Source organism: Poecilia reticulata, chromosome 12 (assembly GCF_904066995.2).
Source record: "Poecilia reticulata chromosome 12, P_reticulata-male-v2, whole genome shotgun sequence".
Classification (NCBI taxonomy): domain Eukaryota; kingdom Metazoa; phylum Chordata; class Actinopteri; order Cyprinodontiformes; family Poeciliidae; genus Poecilia; species Poecilia reticulata.
Window position 1 is genome coordinate 11,966,466 of NC_088841.1, and position 19,330 is coordinate 11,985,795.

At 41.1% G+C, this 19,330-nt stretch overlaps 1 protein-coding gene across 3 annotated transcripts in view; it reads right to left on the reverse strand.

Annotated features, from left to right (window-relative positions):
* Positions 1–2,085: 2,085 nt before the first annotated feature.
* The window catches only part of ctif (CBP80/20-dependent translation initiation factor), a 49,101-nt gene continuing 31,856 nt past the window's right edge, over positions 2,086–19,330 (reverse strand). For all 3 annotated transcript variants that reach the window (XM_008424482.3, XM_008424481.2, XM_081613413.1), the window contains 5 exons: positions 16,188–16,782; positions 15,448–15,747; positions 12,832–12,987; positions 6,599–6,652; positions 2,086–5,260 (listed from right to left, as the gene is read on the reverse strand). In XM_008424482.3, the coding sequence (XP_008422704.2) occupies positions 5,039–5,260; positions 6,599–6,652; positions 12,832–12,987; positions 15,448–15,747; positions 16,188–16,782 (1,327 nt within the window). In that variant the 3' untranslated portion in view covers positions 2,086–5,038. The remainder of the gene's footprint in view (positions 5,261–6,598; positions 6,653–12,831; positions 12,988–15,447; positions 15,748–16,187; positions 16,783–19,330) is intronic.

Below are 19,330 nucleotides of genomic sequence, written 5' to 3' on the forward strand. Positions count from 1 at the left end.
ATATAACCTACTGGGGGTATGGTACAGTTTTTGACAAGAAAGGGCTCTCCTTTACAGTTCTCATCAGAAGTTATAAAGAAAAATTTGTTCCCTGAAGGCATGTTCTGGACCCCTTGTAGGTCCAGGCCGGGGGTCTGCTGCAACCCCTACCCTATCTGTTGCTCCTTCCTTGATGTGATGTCACAAATATGTTACAATTGTGGGAGGAACTGTCTAATGTTGATTTAGACTGTTGGAGTTAATTTAGAAATAAATCAACACTGGACTGGATTGCTTTTTGTTTAACTCTTTGGAACTCTTTAGTGAGTGTTAGGGAAACTAACACTCATTAACACTCATGTTGTTGAATTAACACTGTATTTAACATGCAACACTGGAAATCTGACACTTCCGAATTTGCTGTATGTAGGTCCTGTGACAACATTTTAGCTGATTTGGAGACTTCGTTGAGCATCAAGCAGTCTGCTTTTAGGGCGAACTCTCTAAGACAGCCAGTCTGGGTATGTTTGGCATGAATGTCCTCCAGTCGTAGACTATTTTACAGACAGTGGAATATCAGCTTCTTCTGAGATGTTTTTAAATCTCTTTAAAAACGTAATCTAAAAAAAAAAACACAAAAAAATGCTAGTCTTTCTGAAGACCTTCAACAGCTCTTTAGATCTCATCATAGTGCTGACTCTCAATTCAATGAAGTGAAGCACACCCAACTAGATTTTTTATACAACCGTATGCAGCAACTTGCTAAAAGTATTAATGCCCTTTTATACATCTCCTTATGTTAAAATGACTATTTTATTAGGATTCCATGTAACATAAATGAAAAAGTTCATAATTCAGTGGAAAGATAATGACACTTAAAAAATCTGAAGTGTATTATCATTTGTATTTATCCGTCTGTACTCAGGGGTTTTGGAGGGGGTAATTAAAAGCATGCATTTTTTCTTCTACTTCACAAAAAAAACAAAAAAGTATTGTTTTTGGTTTTGAATATTTTGTGCAATCTTCATGTGTCACTTTCTGCATTCACGCCCTCGTCTGCCCGATGTTTTGAAACTGAACCGTCTCTGGTACTTTATTCATGGCGTCAGCTCACAGAGAGAGTAATCTGGACCGACAAAACCGTTGCCGTGTCTACAACTCCGATTTATGGCAGCAAAAGACAAATTAAAGCCTCTTATGAAAACAGCTCGAGGTGTTTTAATTTGAATATCCTGGCATATAGGATGATGTTGATTGGTACGAACGAGTACAGAACAACACCCCGAAGGTTTGAGGGTTAGGGGGCCTGGGTGGGGAGACGGTCTGATATTAAGGGCTCCCATTGGGAGGTCCACAGTCAGAGAGCCTCAGGCAAGTGTTGAGACTTATCATTGGCCAAGGACGCTGCATCCACAGCGTTATTATTCAGAAGTGTGGCCCGCTTAATGTGTGACCATGTAAAAAAAAAAAAGTAGGCATGTAAATGAGATGTTTTCGTCCGTGAGTTTGAATCATCGGCCTGCTGACCAACTGCGGGGCCTCGATTAGTTATGGGGGTCTCTCTGGTAACAGCAGCTGCCACCACGTGTCCACTATTGTGCTTCTTTTGTGATGTGTAAACCCGTGTGACACCATTGATGACTTTTTGTAACCACGCCAACAGTGCAGGAGACAAAGAAAGAAAACACAACACAGCCTTTTCTCCATCACGTCTTTTCAGCCCTCTCCACTTGGTTTATTTTTCAGTTGCTGAGAAAAAAAACAAGACTCACAGAGAACCTCACTTGCAGCTAACCGAAAGCTTGTCTGCACTCCAGCTGCTGCCTTCCGCTCCTTCGCTATTCATGTGAATATGCAAATGACGGTGCGTCTCATTCAGTTGTCAGCCGAGTCATGTGACCCAAACAGCGGGGGGAGTCTTAGGGTACGCAGGCGTGGGGAGGCTCCAGTGGTGCAAAGGGAGGAGGAGGGAGGGGAGGTTGATCCCCACCTGCACCAGTCTGCTGCGAGACAGAGCCGCTCTTTGCATAATGGACGCTGACTGATGGGATTTTCTTCTTTTCACAAAGAAAAACACAGTAATACCACACACACTTACACACCTGCCAAGGAGCGAGGTATCACCGTTTAATGTCTTTAAAACCCATCATCATTCATATATAAACGGCGCGATTAAATTTAAATAGAGTAACAAACAAAAAAACCCCCAAAAAATCTATTTAACAAATCCTCTCTGAAGCCAACATATACTGTTGAAACCAAATGTTTATATACAATGTATAAACACTACATCCTGTTTTATTTTCCTAAGGGTCATCTTAATCATTTCTATTGGCTAAACCTCAGATTAATATACCTTTTTTAGCCAATGTATGCATTTGGTTTCAACTGTATAAACATGATTTAGACGATCCTTTAAAATCACACACCTCATCTTTCTAGTCATCCGGGGTGTGCTTCTACCACACAGGATCTCAATTCTTGATGCAAGACAAAATAATAATAATAATAATAATGAAGAAAAAAAACAAACAACTGCCCACAGATTTAGTGGGAAACTTTAATCTGCTGTTGCCATCAGAAATATTCAACCCCTTTAGAGATTTTCAGGATGCATCACAGAGCCAGATTCTGCTTTGAATTATTCTCTATGTAGTAAATGCCACACAAAGTCAAGACAGAAAACGCGTAATTTAGCATTTGTGTGTAGGATATTTAGTTGGTATAACTATGTCGCAATAACACGGTTTAAACCGTCTGACGGAGTTAACTCTTTGGGATCTCCATCACGGTTCTTCATTTGCTTCAGCTGTGATGCATCCATCTGGGTATTCAAGGTGACTTTGCACGCACGAGAAAGGCAAAGGAGCTTACGTAAAAGCTGAGCGAAAGCGTATTTTATCCCATCTAAAGGGCCTTGGATAGAAGGTTTAAAAACATGAAAAACATGATGAGACAACTGGGAGCAAACCACTTTCTGGCTGTGAAAGCGAGCCCAACATTTTATCAAAGGTCCTTGGCAACTTGGTTAGAACAACTGGTACAAACCCTGTGTGACTGCAAGATGAAGAGTTTCAGTGGCAATTAAAGGATGTGCACTGAAAAAACAAAAACTTCCAAGACCAGAATCCGAGACATACTCAACGCTCGACCACACGGATGATCAAATACGAGTAGAACAGATCAGGAGGAATCTGGACATGACTACTGGTAGACAGTTCTCTGGTCTGATTATTCCAGTGGTATTGTCATCAGCCTTCATGCAAATCATCACTATGGCATTAGGTGTTGAAAGGGGGGTTGTATATTTCTGACTTCAACTGAATGCACGTGTATATGTGCATATATGCAAAGGACAACTCCCAAGCAGTTTGTGAAGAGGGAAACACTTTGCCATCTTTTTCAGTGTAACAGCTCCACTGCATTATTTCTCCTCTATTTCATTATAGTTAAATACGCAACGTCTTGTATGCAGATTATACATAAAGCCCGTTTCAACATGATACATGTTTGGCTTGATACATCAATCTTAGACTACAAACATTAGCTTGGAACAAAGGTCACAAACGACAAGATCAGTCAAACAATAATATCTTCTCTTATCATCGTGGTGATTTTTAAATACACAGGTTAATAGTTATTTGAAAAACCTAAGCAAGATCCAACACAGTTCATATGAAACACTGGCAAAATGTCCATTGGAAAGAATGGCTGGAGCCATGCTTTTGTCGTTTTCCTCACATTTTTTTTTTCCTTCTGCAAAGAAATGCTTTTGATCAAGTCCAACTAGTCAGCATGCGGTGTGCCACAAACCCAGCAAACGAGAGAGATCCTATTTAAGAAAGGCCACTAGGCAATTAGAACAACCTAAACTCCCTCACTCTGCTCAACCCACCTCTTTTACTGCCAACGTTTAATATTAATCCACAAGAACTGCTTCAAATTGAACCTTTTGTTTTCTCCTTACGCTTCTTTAAAAATTTAAAGCAAATCGCATTGAAACAGTGCAAAACAAATCAAAGCTGTGCAATAAAGCCTACCGCTATAAGATCCCATACGCACATCTTAGCATAAAAACCAGACATCAGTGATAAAAACAATACATGATTAAAAATGTATAACAAAAAAATCAATGATGCGGTAAATAAAGCATGGACACGAACTGCGTAACGGAGCAGAGACATTCCCCTGCAAGACGGAAAAAACAAACAAAGGAATTATCAGACAGCATCGTCTGCTTTAATTTTCTGATTTGCCCTCTTGCACCGCCCCTACCACTGCAGAGTCTCCGCTGCCTTAATGGTGGAGCGGGGAGTCGGGGTGCCAGTGGGGTGTGTTTGGAGTGCGTCGCCTTGCGGGGGCTCGAGCAGCCATCTGCCACCCTACTTCAGCCAGCCTAAGCATTATCCCCAGCCCAGCCTAGCAGGCCTGCTGTCTCGCCCCCTCCTCCAAAGGGGGGGTCCTGCTGTGGGGAGATGTAGCGGAGGAGTGGGGAGCTCCCCCGCGAGACCCTTTGACCCGGTCCCCCGCCCCGGCGGGGCAGACGGCCCAGACAGACAGCACCGTGTCTGCTCCCTGCCGCCTTCCCCGTCTCTTTTATCAGCCACTGAGACCCCAGGGGCCGATGGAGAGACAGAGGGGATAGAGGAGAAAGAGGCTTGGCGAACGAACACAATGAAGAGACTGACACAGACCACCCTGACCTCCCCACCACAACCCCAACCCCCACCTCAATCCATTCATCTTTGGGTACAGATCTCTCCATTCCCCAAGGACAGACTGCTGCTCTCTCCTCCCCCATTTCTCCTTTTAATCTCTGCACTACTCAAAGCCCAGTGAGCTCCCCAACTCCGTATGGCCAAGCATGCCCCTACTGGCCACACGACACTTAGTCTGGATGTTAGGTAGCTTGTCTTCCTCCACCTGTGTCATCGAATGTGAAGATCAGCAGCAGCAAACAGCAGTTAATCGTCCAGGCGGGGAGTGATACACAGCAATATTTTAATTAGACTTTGGGCATCAGCAGGGCTCGTGTCCTCCAACCGGGAAGAAGCTGCCGTTAGGCTGTCGTGGTGAGCTTCTGGATGGTGCGATTGTAGTACTGGGTGGTGATAGCTTCCAGGGGGTTCCAGCGATGCGCGTGCAGCTCGATGACCTCCATGAGCAGGGAGCGGGTCAGCTGCGACTCGGTCGGACACAGCATCTTGTCCCTGACGGCTGCTAGGAGCTCTGTCATCATCTCGGGGAGCTGCGCCTCCAGCAGACGCCCAGTACTCTGCAGCTAGAGGACAGACAGAGGAGGACGGGTTAAAGTCAAGACAAGGCAAAAAAAAAAAAAAAAAAAAAAAGAATATATGGTTCCCCTTATTGAGAGCAAGACAGTGTCTGGCACCTTGTTACTGTGAGCACACAGAGGCAAGAGATTCACACAGCCTGCAGCTATGGAGCAGTTTCTCAGCATCTGGGAGCTGTTGGTAATTCCCAGCTCACCTTCCTTCGCTCTTTCTGCTCTCACACCCCAAGGCCGTTCCTCGACTATTGAAGGATTAATTCAGGAACTTTCAGCTTGAAGGGTTTCAAATCAATGAACTAATTGTGGTTCTGAGGGTGATGGTGACTCCTGCTCCTTATTAAGTTGAGATGTTCATTCATTCTACATTTATTTATGTGAAAACTAAAAAGAAATGATTCATGAATGTAAACATGATCAAAATCATATGAATAAAACATAGAATCTTTACTGAGTGCAAATTCAGACACAAGTGTTTCATTTTGAGGCAAACATTTTTTCCCCCTGAAATTACAAATTGAACTTAAACTGACTTTTCATAAGAGAATGACAAATTGGAGAAAAAAAAACAGCTGAATGTAGGAGACAGAAAAAGTTTTCACACCTCTTGAACGTCTTTAGCCTTCTAGCTTTGATTAACAAGTATTTTAAGGTAAATCTCAGACGTCGCCAATTGTCTACAAACTACAGTTTCGGCCCATTCCTTTTTTCAAAATGGCTTGAGCTCCATCAGAGTGGAGTGTGACAGTGAATTTTCTTTTCTCCCCAAGTGAAATCACCAACTAGGACATTGGCCCAGTCCTAACTCAGGACATTAACTGGACAACTTGGTTGATATTTTTTGTGCCTACATTCTGATGAATTAAGCAGTCCTCCATATAAAAATATCACCTTTGTAATGTGACAAAATTGCAAAATTCATGGGGAATGAATACTTGACAATTTCACTGATAATATTAAAATACAAACAGCTTAATGGTTAAAAATGTTCTTATTTTAATTACTTGGAAAATACTTGGTAATTGGTAATTACTTGGAAATTACCAATTACTTGGTAATTGGAAATTTTCAAGTAATTTTCAATTACTTGGAAATTACTTTCTGAGCTTGTAAGCTCAGAAAGACATACAACCTTTCTGAGCTTGTAAGTCTAAAAACTTACAAGCTCAGAAATAAGTCTGGTGCTGTCTTTTATTTAAAAAAACAAACAAAACACTGTTTTGTTTAGTTTTCTGTTGTGTGTTATGTACATTTTTATTGAGACCAACTGTGAGGACATTCCTCAGATTGTTTTTTGTAAATGTGAGCATGCTTGTGTGTGGTCCATACCTCCAAGGAGCAACAAAGGACGGCATCTTCTTTAACATCTGTTGACTCAAGCAGCTACAAAAAAACCCAAAAACACACATGAGGAGTATACTTAGAAGAGCAAAAGTCTACACAGTAAAATATAGTGAAATGAAGCTGGACGCCACAAAAGGACACTTGGTCTAAAGCAGAATGTTAAAATTGACCTCAGATAAAAATACTAGAGGTCCAAGTGTCTGTAAACATCATTCATCTGACAGAAGAGAACGAACACCTAATGCCACTTGTGAGCATTTTGTGCCGCCACAGACCCTCGAGTCAGACAAAACAGCAAACATCATTCAGAAAAGGCTTACTTTATCAAAGCTCTACATATGCATACACAAATGAACAGACAGTCTGTAAACACGTTGTGCAGCCAAAGACAAACAGGCGGCTCGTACACACACTAGTAGTTGTGTACAAACTAAGGGAGCGCACCCATTACCCATATTAAGGTGACGCTGTTTACATCTATAAGCAGTGCGTCTGTTAAACAGCTAACTGCATGCTGGCTCCCGGAGGCGGAAGGAAGTATATCAAGCTAATCTCAACTTGTTATGATTGTGTTATTCTATAAAGAGCTAGAAGCCAACAAAAGGGCTAACAATCTGCATATTAGCCAGGGTTACTTTAAAACTACTTCTCAATTTAGTGGCAGTTTATTATATTTTTGTCTGAGTTCATGTCTCAGAAAAAACTATAAATAATGACATTATTATAACAGTAGAAATTATTGCTTCTTTTCTGATTTAAGTAAAAGCAATTGGCTCGTGTTACATAATTCAATCCCAAATTATTGGTAGCTCTGGCAGGTTTAGGTTTAAAGCCATCTTTTCATTTTACCAACACGTTGTTCTGTCTAAAAGTAAAAAAAGAAGGGGGGGGTTGTGACTTAAATATTGACAGAGAATGTGTGACGGTAGTTAAAGATTAGGGTGACAGAAAAGAGACCTGACAACCTCAAAAACTTCGAAATGTAAATCATCAAAATATGAGGTAACATACAAACATCTGCTCAGCCATTACAAGAAGAGTTTAATTTCTGTAACATATATTTAGATGAGTGAAAAAGCTATTTTTTTTGTCTGTTGTCATTTAACAACTTAGTTTTACTCCAAAGTATCAAAAAGCTAATAATAAAAAAAAGAACACCTACCACTTAAAATAACTTGACTCAAAGATCTGGGTTAGTTCAGCCGACAGGAGTTAAAAGTCAAAAAAAGGACTCGACAGTATTTTTCTCAGATAATAGTCGGAATAGCTGGGGTGTAACCATATTCACTGCACATTCTGTGTGATGCTACATTAAAACAGTGACATAAAGGTCAGAACCATCATAAGTCTGAAAGAAAACTCTGCTCCTAACTGATGTGTTGATCTGCATTTAGTCAAAGCCGGGCTCTTATTTCCACTCTGCAACTTTCCTGGTATTTCACCTATCATTCAGGCCCAGCAGTGGAACAGACGTCAGCTCCTCAGTATGCTAAGACAGGCGTGGTGACAGAGTGGCTGTTTGAAGTGGGAGCTCCAGTCCTGGCGTTTCCACAGTAGGAAAAATATGTGACAAGCTGGAGAAGCTCGTAATGAGTTCTCGGGGGAGAAGAGGTTGAAGTATTTTTTTTTTCAATATCGTTAAAATGATCTAATCTACAGTCATGGCCAAAAGTTTTGAGAATGATTCAAATGTTAATATTTACAAAGTCTACTGCTTCAGTTTTTATAATGGCAATTTGCATATACTCCAGAATGTTATAGTGATCAGCTTAACAGCAATTAATTGCAAAGTCAATATTTGCCTAGAAAATGAACTTTATTCCCCAAAACACATTTCAACCTCATTGCAGCCTTAAAAGGACCAGCTAACATCGTTTCAGTGATTGCTTCATTAACACAGGTGTGGGTGTTGATGAGGACAGGGCTGGAGATCAATCTGTCATGATTAAGTAAGAATGACACCACTGGACACTTTAAAAAGAGGCTGGTGCTTGGCATCATTGTTTCTCTTCTGTGAACCATGGTTGTCTCTAAAGAAACACGTGCAGTCATCATTGCACTGCACAAAAATGGCCTAACAGGGAAGAGTATCGCAGCTAGAAAGATTGCACCTCCGTCAACAATCTATCGCATCATCAAGAACTTCAAGGAGAGAGGTTCCATTGTTGCCAAAAAGACTCCAGGGCGCCCAAGAAAGACCAGCAAGCACCAGGACCTTCTCTTAAAAGTGTTTCAGCTGCGGGATTGGGCTACCAGCAGTGCAGAGCTTGCTCAGGAATGGCAGCAGGCAGGTGTGAGGGCATCTGCACGCACTGTGAGGCGGACTCTTGGAGCAAGGCCTGGTCTCAAGGAGGGCAGAAAAGAAGCCACTTCTCTCCAGGAAAAACATCAGGGACAGACTGATATTCTGCAAAAGGTACAGGGAGTGGACTGCTGAGGACTGGGGTAAAGTCATTTTCTCTTATGAATCCCCTTTCCGATTGTTTGGGACATCTGGAAAATGGCTTGTTCGGAGAAGACGAGGTGAGCGCTACCACCAGTCTTGTCTCATGCCAACTGTAAAGCATCCTGAAACCATTCATGTGTGGGGTTGCTTCTCAGCCAAGGGAGTCGGCTCTCTCACAGTCTGGCCTAAAAACACAGCCATGAATAAAGAATGGTACCAGAATGTCCTCCGAGAGCAACTTCTCCCAACCGTCCAAGATCAGTTTGGTGATGAACAATGCCTTTTCCAGCATGATGGAGCACCTTGCCATAAAGTAAAGGTGATAACTAACTGGCTCAGGGATCGAAACAGAGATTTTGGGTCCATGGCCTGGAAACTCCCCAGATCTTAATCCCATTGAAAACTTGTGGTCAATCATCAAGAGACGGGTGGACAAACAAAAACCTAGGAATTTTGACAAAATGCAAGCATTGATTGTACAAGAATGGACTGCTATCAGTCAGGATTTGGTCCAGAAGTTGATTGAGAGCATGCCAGGGAGAATTGCAGAGGTCCTGAAGAAGAGGGATCAACACTGCAAATATTGACTTGCTGCATTAACTCATTCTAGCCGTCAATAAAAGCTTTTGTTACTCATAATATGATTGCAATTGTATTTCTGTATGTGATGAAAACATCCGACATACACACATGAAAACCAGAGGGCAGCAGATCATGTGAAAATATTTGTGTCATTCTCCAAACTTTTGGCCATGACTGTATAGTCATTCGTCCTCAACTCTCCCAGCTCTGCTCTGCTCATACGAGCTTTTTACTTTTTGTCGTAACACATAATACACGTCGATGGCCACACAAGAACTTCATCTTCAGCAGAAGATCATCTGTTTCTTTTCAGAGACGGTAAAGAAACTGGTGAGCGCAAAGTTAGAGAACCACTATCAACTTTTGATCCTCTGATAACACCAATTTAAAATACATACAACCAGAAATATATTTTTAATGTAAGAACATCTGCCTTCATACTGCAGGAAAAAAAATTGCTTTTCTCTTGACAGAGTAATTTGAAATTCAACTAAAAGCATCTTTCCAGTTGTTGCATAGCAACTGCGAGTCTGTTTTTAGGATTAGCGCCACTTGTAGTTACATTTAATTTCACTACTGTATTACTGTTGAGTTAATACTGTCTCACTATCTGCTAACCAAATAAGCCTACATATAAAACAGAGTCTGTAATGATTTGTCTGTGTGGGCATTTGTAGATTTTTTTTTTTTTTTACAGCTCCCAGGGCAACAGAAAAAGCAAGCTGGTGCTTCATGCAGTGAAGCAAGTGCAAACCCAAATCCTGCAATGTGATTTAGGAGGAGGGGGATAAAAAAAAAAATTGGGTCTTTAAATAAAACAAGCTGGCTGCCAGGACTGTCCAACTGTCCAGGACTTTCAAACAGGGCAGACCTTATGTTATATTGTAGCTCCTCAGACTGATGTTTTATTTTAGACAAGTCTGCAGAAGCAGTAAACAGGCAGATGGTTTCAAGTAAGCTTTAATATTTCAAACTAAATTGAAATTCTTCTACTATGAAGAATTTTAAACTTGCGAAAACTCACAGCAAATATAAACTAAATTACATGCAACTGAACTTGCTTAGAAACCTGATGAACTACTCCAACGTAATGAGTGATGTGCATATCGTAAGAATCGATCATTTATGAAACCTTTCGTGAGACAAACGTCCATGTACCTTTTTTTTTAATGTCAGTTATTCAATTTCATCTTGCTCTGGTAGGAAAGCAGTGGCTGGGTGCTGGAAAGCTCTTATTCCTAGATTTAAAAAAAAGCACTCCCACTCACATGAGTGGTGACTTCAAAGCTTGCAACTCTGCAGCTCACATGGGGATAAAAAAAAACAACTTTAATAGCTATGTTCTGGTAGATCTGCTTGTAAAAACTGGCCTTTTTCACTTTGTTTTGATCATTTCTGCGTAATTTGTTAAGTGCAAACAGACATGGGTGAACAGTGTCTCCGTTTATTTAATGGGAAGATTTCACTGTTTCTGCCATTAGGGCAGGCTGACTAAAAAGGAGTGACAGTGACTAAGCGGAAAGGTGTTTAATTTGACGTTTTAACGGCAGCCGCAGACAACGGTTCTTCATTTTATTTAGTTCGGAAAGGGTATGTGGAAACTCAACCCAGAACTACCCAACTCTTACCTAATAATATCTTCCAGGTATAAATACAAGAAGTGTGTGTGCGTGTACACGCACACACACATTTTGCAAAGTATTCATAACTTTGCAAAATTTGCGTTAAAAAGGAAGTTTGTGTTTAATATTCAAAAGTATCCATATTATATTTTCAGTATGTGATGCAACAACAACAAAAATTTAAGGTATTTTTTGCAATACAAAAACTCAGAGTAGTGAATATTTGTGGTGTGAAAGACAATGCATGATTTTAATGTTTAACAAGAAAAAACAAAGGCTGACTCAAATTTTTGCCCATTCTTTTTTCACATAAAAGTTAAAGATAATTCAAATTTGATGGTAAAGCATCTGATCAGAATGCTTTACCATCAAATGCACAAAGTTTTGGACTTCTAACACTGTGTTCAGAGTGATGTATGGCGTTACATATCGTGTGTTGCGCTTAGGCCAAAAAGTTAGCGTTTTTTTTGTCTCATCTGACCAAAGCAGCTTCGTCCATATCTGCCGTCTCCAAATGCAGAAAGGACTTTTTAAACTTTCCTTTAACTTTATTCTTCTTAACATATGAGGCATCATTTCCCTGCTACTTCCTGTAGTTGTGCGACATAAAAATCACAATATAGAGCAGATTGAAGTTTGTGGTTGCGACATGATGAAATGTTTGGGCGGTGCTTTTGCAAGGTTCTGTATGTGCAGGAAGATGTGTGTAAGGAAAACTGGCACTGTGGTTTTAACTGAATTCAAAGATGATAGTTCTTGGAAAAAAAACAAAAACTGAGATTTACAAGACAGACACATTAACACCTACATATAATTGGATGCAGTACACAGGTTTCTTCTTACCCAAGTTGTTGAGATGTAGCATGTTGTAAACTATATGCGTGTGGGATTCTGACTAGTTACGCCACGCCTACGGGTAAGCTGGAGAGTCTTTTAACAAGCTGAGATAATGCCCTGGGCATACCCACAGACAGGGTGTGGACGGATGGATCGCTGTGTGTCATTGTTGTTCGTTAATGGCACACCGGGTGTGTGTGGAGCGCCAGACTGCCGGAGGTGTGAACGCGGGCGCTAAAACTCAATACATGTCTCGGCATTATTCCCTTATACTTGAATGACGCAATCAAAACCTATTTTCACCCGCGGATTCTTTGATCTCGTCTCTCTCGTCCTTTGTCTTTCTACCTGAGAGAGTCTGAGCAAACTTCCTCTCCACCAACTGTCAATCGGACCACAGTCTCCTGCGTTTCCTCCTTCCCACCCACTCGCTTCCCCTTTCAATTTCCAATCTGCCGTTGAGCACTTCTGCATCGTAGTGAGTCTGCTGCGGCTTACCCTGCATGGTTTCTATGGCGACCAACGAAAAAGCGTGACCAGCTAATGGGGACGTAACCCGGGGTCACGCACTTTTTTACTGGAACCGAGTGTGTCTTCACCGTTTGTACCTCGAGCCAGACCTCAATGTGGTGTCTGCAGTCTAGACCGCGTCTGGTGGAAAAACAGGAAACCAGATTGCGAAGACGAGACGCGCTAGCGGCTCGTCGTTTCCAGCGCGTCTGCATACGGACCTCTCGTAAACACGTGTAGATGGGGCAGACCAGCACCCTGAACGGCTGGCCGGAGCTGCTCCTCATGGTGCAGAAGACCTCGCACAGGAAGGTGATGAACCCCAACCACCGCTCCACATCGGTCTGTTGCAGCTCCTCACGACGGGAGAAGTCTCTCTGAAGACGGACAGAAAAATACAAAGCATGCTTTTTACCTTCAAACACTGCACAGAAACAGAATGGCAAACTTCTGTTCTGGCATTACACAACGATTCAGTTAGCAGGTGGATATATATATATATATACAGTAGAGCATTTAGGAAACTGGCACACACATTAACCTCGTGTCACCAGGTACTTCAAACCCCCTCAAAAAAGAAAAGAGAAGCATTTGACAACGCCATTAAAAATACCTTTTTTTCTGCTTGAAGTATTCGTTCAGTTTGAAAGTGAGAACAGTGAAGTGTGTCGGCTCTGTGAAAGTGTTGGAGTTAATACGGGTTAATGCTTAATGTGCTCACATAAAGCTGTTGCTGTGCAGGTTAAACTGAACCTTTATTAACAGGTAGTGCAAAGGCTTCCACCCCCCACACCCCCTTTGCTCACAATATTATCTGTCAGGAGCTCGAGAAACATGAGCAGCTTACAGAGTCGGCTGCATTTATTGGCACGCCTGGAAACGATGAGTAAGAGCTTTAAAATAAAGTCATCTTTTATTGCAGCAGAATAATGAGGAGGAAACTTGGAAAACTGGCTCCTTTAATTTGAGTCCATTTAATCTGTGTGTGTGGGGGGGGAGGGGGGGACCTACAAAGCTATAAAAAAAATTCTGTTTCAATTTAGAGCCTGCTGAAAAAAAGAAAAAGGAGTTTATTATGCTAACAAGGTTTCCAGTTACTTTGGTGGAGAAAAAGGCCCTCAGCACCACAGATCCTCCACCTTACTTCACTGTGAACACGGGATGGTTGTCACACATATTCAAACTTTGTTTCACATTAACCCCAGATGGGGAGTTTGATGAGACCGATGAGCTCAATATTGTTCTCAGATGATTAAAGGCGTTTATTGGAAAAAAGGCTTTTTCCAGGCGTCCCTTCAAGACAACTGGTGGATGCACAACGCTTCTCTTTGTTGCAGTTGCCTGACATCAAGATATTTCTTTTACCCAACTCAAAATAAACTTGTCGCAACTTGAATTTTGTTTTAAATAATTGCATTGATTTGAACTTTTGGTACATTTAAACAGCCTGACATTTTGCTGCTGCAATTATGAAGATCAACATGAAAGTACCTTATTAAAATGCCATGTTTTCTTGTCTTTCCCAAATTAAAAAGTAAAGATTCACTCATTTTTTTGTAGTTTAAATGAAAACAAAAGCTTCAGATTTATTTGTTCTATTATTTCAACACTGAATTTATGTTCTCAAACAAAATGTTGACGTTTTTCTTACTTCTTCAGAGTGAAATCATGCTACTGCGACTCTCACCCCCAGCACAAGAAAATGGCGCATAAAGAACCCATAACATGAGTGAAAAACACGCAGAGCATTCCTCAGATGTGTTTAATAAGAGAGCTCTTTAACAGGTGGAACAGTGGCAGCGTTAAGGCCAACAAAACCTCTCTCTGAATAAACAGAGCAGTCACACTAATTGGCCCCATATTGAGATCCAGGGGTCTAATGGCAACAGCATTAATGAAAGCCTTCATGAGCCCACTTATGACATTTAAAATGTTTTATAGCCAAAAAAAAGCCAAAATGTCAAAGGCGAGCAGGGGGTCTATGCTGGCTGGGAAACTGAGATTAAAGAGCGAGATAAAAGAGGAGAAAAGACCACACAAATGTGATGGAGGAAGAGGAAATTAGTTGGAAAGGAGGCTGAAGGATCAAGGTAGAAATAAACACACACTACATTTGGGCGTAAATATCAAAACTTTTAAATAGAAAAATCTCAAGGCGGATATACACACATAGCATGGCAAGCTTTCAGATGACAACACCCGTCTCCTGATTGCTTCTGATTGTGAGATCGGGCATGCAAACAGTGAGGCGACAGGGTGAAAGGAGGTGAGAAGACGTGGGAACATGGGAATAGAGAGCTTATGAGGGACAAGAAGGAGGAAATGAAAGGAGGGAGCGGTGGCAAAGTATGTAACGCCTCAGAGGATGTTTTCATTCAGGGTGCAGGACTGGAACTGTGCAGTAAAGTGAAGGAATGGAAGGTGAAGAGGAAGCAGACTTCCGCTCCCCCTGGGAGTTTAGATTAGCTACTTTGTGCATTGACATGTACAGGTCTGAAACACAATGAGCTGGCCATCAGACGGAGGGGATTCCTAAAGCTAAGGTGAATAAAGCCACTGAGATCATGGTGGATGTTTTTTTTTAAAACATACTGTGCTAAAAAAAAAAAAAGAAGAAGAAGCAAATTTTCACTTTATAATTAAGTGCACCATTGTAAAATTCAAAACGGAATCAGCACAAATGGATAGAAATGGCACAATAATTGAAACAATAAGATACAATATAGACAAGATGCATTATGAAGCATGAGAATGTGGCACAGATTCAATTATCCAAGAGCTTGATGAAGCCAAAGGCATTACGTATCAATGCAGACGATTCCAAAAGCTGCTCTCACCTGTAGCGCGTTGAGCAGGAGCGATCTGAACTTGGTTCCCTCCACCATGAACAGCGCCATCTTGTCGCAGCGCTTGGCGGCCGTCGTGGCGAAGCTCCGGTCGGACACGGCCTTGGAGTAGATGGCTCCAACCACCTGAGCCAGCACCTCCTCGGACCGCGCCGAGCTCTGCGCCTCCTCCATGAAAGAGGCCAGCTGCTTCTCCACGTCACTGCTGTTGCTCCTCATGCTGTTGAGGAAGTCCACTAGTCGGTACATGTTCTGGGGTCCCACCCGAGTCTCCTCCTCGTTAACCTCGTCCTGCAGATAGGGCAGTGTAAAGGTTTTAACTCATTAAAGGATGCTGGTTATTTTTTTCTGTCACAATTTCAGACATCTATAACACAAATGCCCAAAGTAGTGACTCCTTTTTGAATTGGAGTTGGCCAATTCAATTTAGAATACAAAGTAAAACATAAAAAATTATTTTAAAAAACTCAGCCTGTTAAATGTTTGTTAGTTTCCTCTCCTCCTTATGGGAGAACACAGACACATTTGCTGAGTGACTGCAGAATAAAAACCTGGACAATTAAATGAAGCCAGACAAGGAGAGACAAGTGTGTCTGCGTCTCTTTGCAGTAATGAACCATGCTTGTCTTTTTGAAGTTAATTGGGAAACCAAATGTTAGCGTGTGCACACATACAGATCAGGCCTGGCTGCCCTAATGGAGACTGACAAACACTAAGCAGATTGTCAGTACCTTGTCTAGTCTCCTCCTCAGCCTCTCCTTAGACGACTGCAGAAGACTGACTCTTGGCTGCTCTGCTTGGCCGTCGCTCACTTTCATACTTGGCAGCATGCTGAGGGATTCCTTATTAACTGTCAGGTCTGGGAGGGCCGTCGCACTAGGAGTGGGGGCCGAGTTGGGCGATTCGTTGGGACTCCTGTGGTTGCAGTCTTGCGGTGGTTGGATGTGCTCATCGCTCACTCTTACAATCTCAGTCTGTTTGTCTTTGGTTGTTTTTGGGGATGTTTCTTTATCTCCTGCAGCATTTGTCTGTTCATGGCCCTGACCCCCCTGATTGTGGTGCCAGCGGCGGTTGTGGCTGTAGCCGTGATGCGACGGTCCTCCTTGGCGAGGCCCAGCGTGTCCTCCTTGGTGCTGGCGAGGTGGTCGACCAACATTGTGGTTTCTGTTATCTCCCTGATCTGTTAAATTAAACTCTTGCTGGTTTGGGGGCTGCTGTTGAGTTTGATCCCAGTGTTGCTGTGGAAACTGTTGCTGTATCTGCTGAGGCTGGTTCTTCCCTCCCCCTCCTCCACCTCCTCCTCCACTATGGGGTCGCTGCTGCCTCCTGAAAATAAACCAGGTTCAAGTTAGCACCTTCGTAATGTTACAGGGGTCAGTTTCCTCGGGTCTGCCCTTTACACGGTCCGACAAATTACCAAGACATTTACAAACATTCACCTATCGGTAACACTCAACAAAAGTAGTATCTACTGAACTAAAAGCTATAACATCAAAAGCCAACTTTCTGCTTACATGAGAATGAACAGCCTGAGTGTGTTTTCCTGTCCTGCATTGATACGTTGTTTTTGCTGTACTGGCTCTGGTCTACAAACGACTGACATATGGTCCAGGGGATTAGTCACCTCCACACTGAGGACACAGCCTATTATCTACCTCAGCTTGTGAACCTGCACAAATCTAACCAGCAGCAGCAGCAGCATTCACAACCTTTTCATTTGCATAAAACTGAAACAATTGTTGACAAATAAAATATTGCAGATTTAGTATGCAAGGAAATAACTCCAGTTTTAAATCAAAGTTGTGTTAGGACACTTTTACCAAAAGATACAACGATCCCCAGGCTAAAGTCCATTATTTTTTAAAGACATAAAGAAACAATTAGAGAAACGATAAGCAACAAGCTTCAAAATGAATTGACCGTTCACTGCTTAATCGCAAACTGTAAACCCTACAAAAAAAAAAAAAAAACAGCGTGGTCAAATGAAGAAAGACGAGCAAATGAAAACAGAGAAAGCTCTTTTTTTTAGATGTCACACTTGCATTGGTAGTTGCAGCTTAACATTCACTGGATTAAAAAATAGAGAATGTGATAACATTTTCAAAATGTCTATACATATGCCTGGTCTTTTGTTTAACTGATTAGCTGCCATGAATCACATAAGCAATGCAATTATTTTTTATAAGAAACAAAAATGTGATTTTTTTTTTTCCAAAGTAAATTTTATCGTGTTTATGTTATAATATGAAAAACTTTATAGAAATTACTTATTGTAAAAAATAAAAAAAGAAACAAAAAGAAAAAAAACTTTGACCAATATGACATGGTAAATATGCATAAAATTAGCATCACACATTTTGTTAACATATATATAGTCAATAAAATAAAATACACGAACAATGATTTTAACTATTAGTACAGGCATGCAGTTAAACTACAGTGATTTTTTAACATGATAGAATTACACAAGTGGCTGTAGATCTCTCAACATTCTCGTGTAAACCTGTTTTTTAAATACCAAGCAAACTTTTTTCCTATTAATAAAAAGGTGCAAAAGACTAGAAGAGAAAAGTACGCAGAGAAACGTTGAGCCTGTAACCCTGAGCTGTGTAAGCCTTGTGGGAGGCTGGACGAAGCAATGTTCCTAAAGTTTTGAACCGGTCCTCAGTGGGCAGACCGCCGCACCGGTTCTTCGCTCTTTACAAAAATCTCTCTTTTACAAAGTTTGAGCTGCCTAAAATTTAGTAATAGCATAAAAAAATTAAAGCATGGCCCTGACATTTTGGAGGCCGTAGAACTGTAAAAATCAAAGTAAATTGTGAAAGAGACCCTTTGGCACTTACAAACTCAAAATTTTAGATTCAGTGGTCTTTGGTAAGGCTGTTCTTTTCAAATCTGATCAGAAGACGGAAAACCAACCTTGGAGATAGTCTCAAAAGAAGTTAACATTCTTAATGTTCTTCCGCACGAGCCAGGTTTTGTACAAATGTAGTAAGTCGAAGAGGACAGGTACATGGTGGCGATGGAGGGCTTTGGTAATCCACGTCAATTTTCAAATGCTGAAGATAAACTGGGCTTTAGAGGCATTAAAATGTTGTTTAAAAAAGTAATAAACAAGGCAGATGGCGAGACTTAAAACCTAACTATTTGCGTATCATCTGCATATATTACACAGTGTTTGAACACAATAACAAACAGTGTTATTAGTGCTCCATCTTCTCAAACCTCCCATCTGCTGCTGTAGATAATCTGCAGGATCGACCCTACTGGAAGTTTCCTCCTGTTATAAGAACGTGTTTCTTTTAACTGTCACCAAATGTTTGTCCAGTATGAGGGACTGCTGCCAAGTCAACGACTTGATATAACTGACCAGGCTCCTTTCGATAGAAAACTTTTTTAAATCAACAGGCACTGTAAACTGAATTTTACTGTAAAACATTGTAATTTGGAAGAAACTGAAACATGTCAAACTGAATCTGTTTATGATTGGATTGACTTAATTATACATTTATGTATATAATTTAAATCCATCTTATATTGAAAGGGTCTTGAAACTACATTTTTTGACCAACTGGTGTTACATCAATAAAGTGAAATAAATTAAGCCGAATGCTACCGTTTTATCTGAAAAAGGTTGAGGTTCTAGTTATAATGTGGTATAAGGAAGCTAATGTACCCAGTTACCTAATGCTAATCATTATCACCTCCAAATATGCAACATGATGAACTAAACTATTAAAAAACCAAGACTAAGATCTAAAGATCTGAATGAGGCTATCAGGGGTAACAATATTTTAATGCTAATATTTAATATTTAATACGCGTTTGATTAATAAATATTGTAGGCTATGAACATCAGTTCTGAATTAGCCAT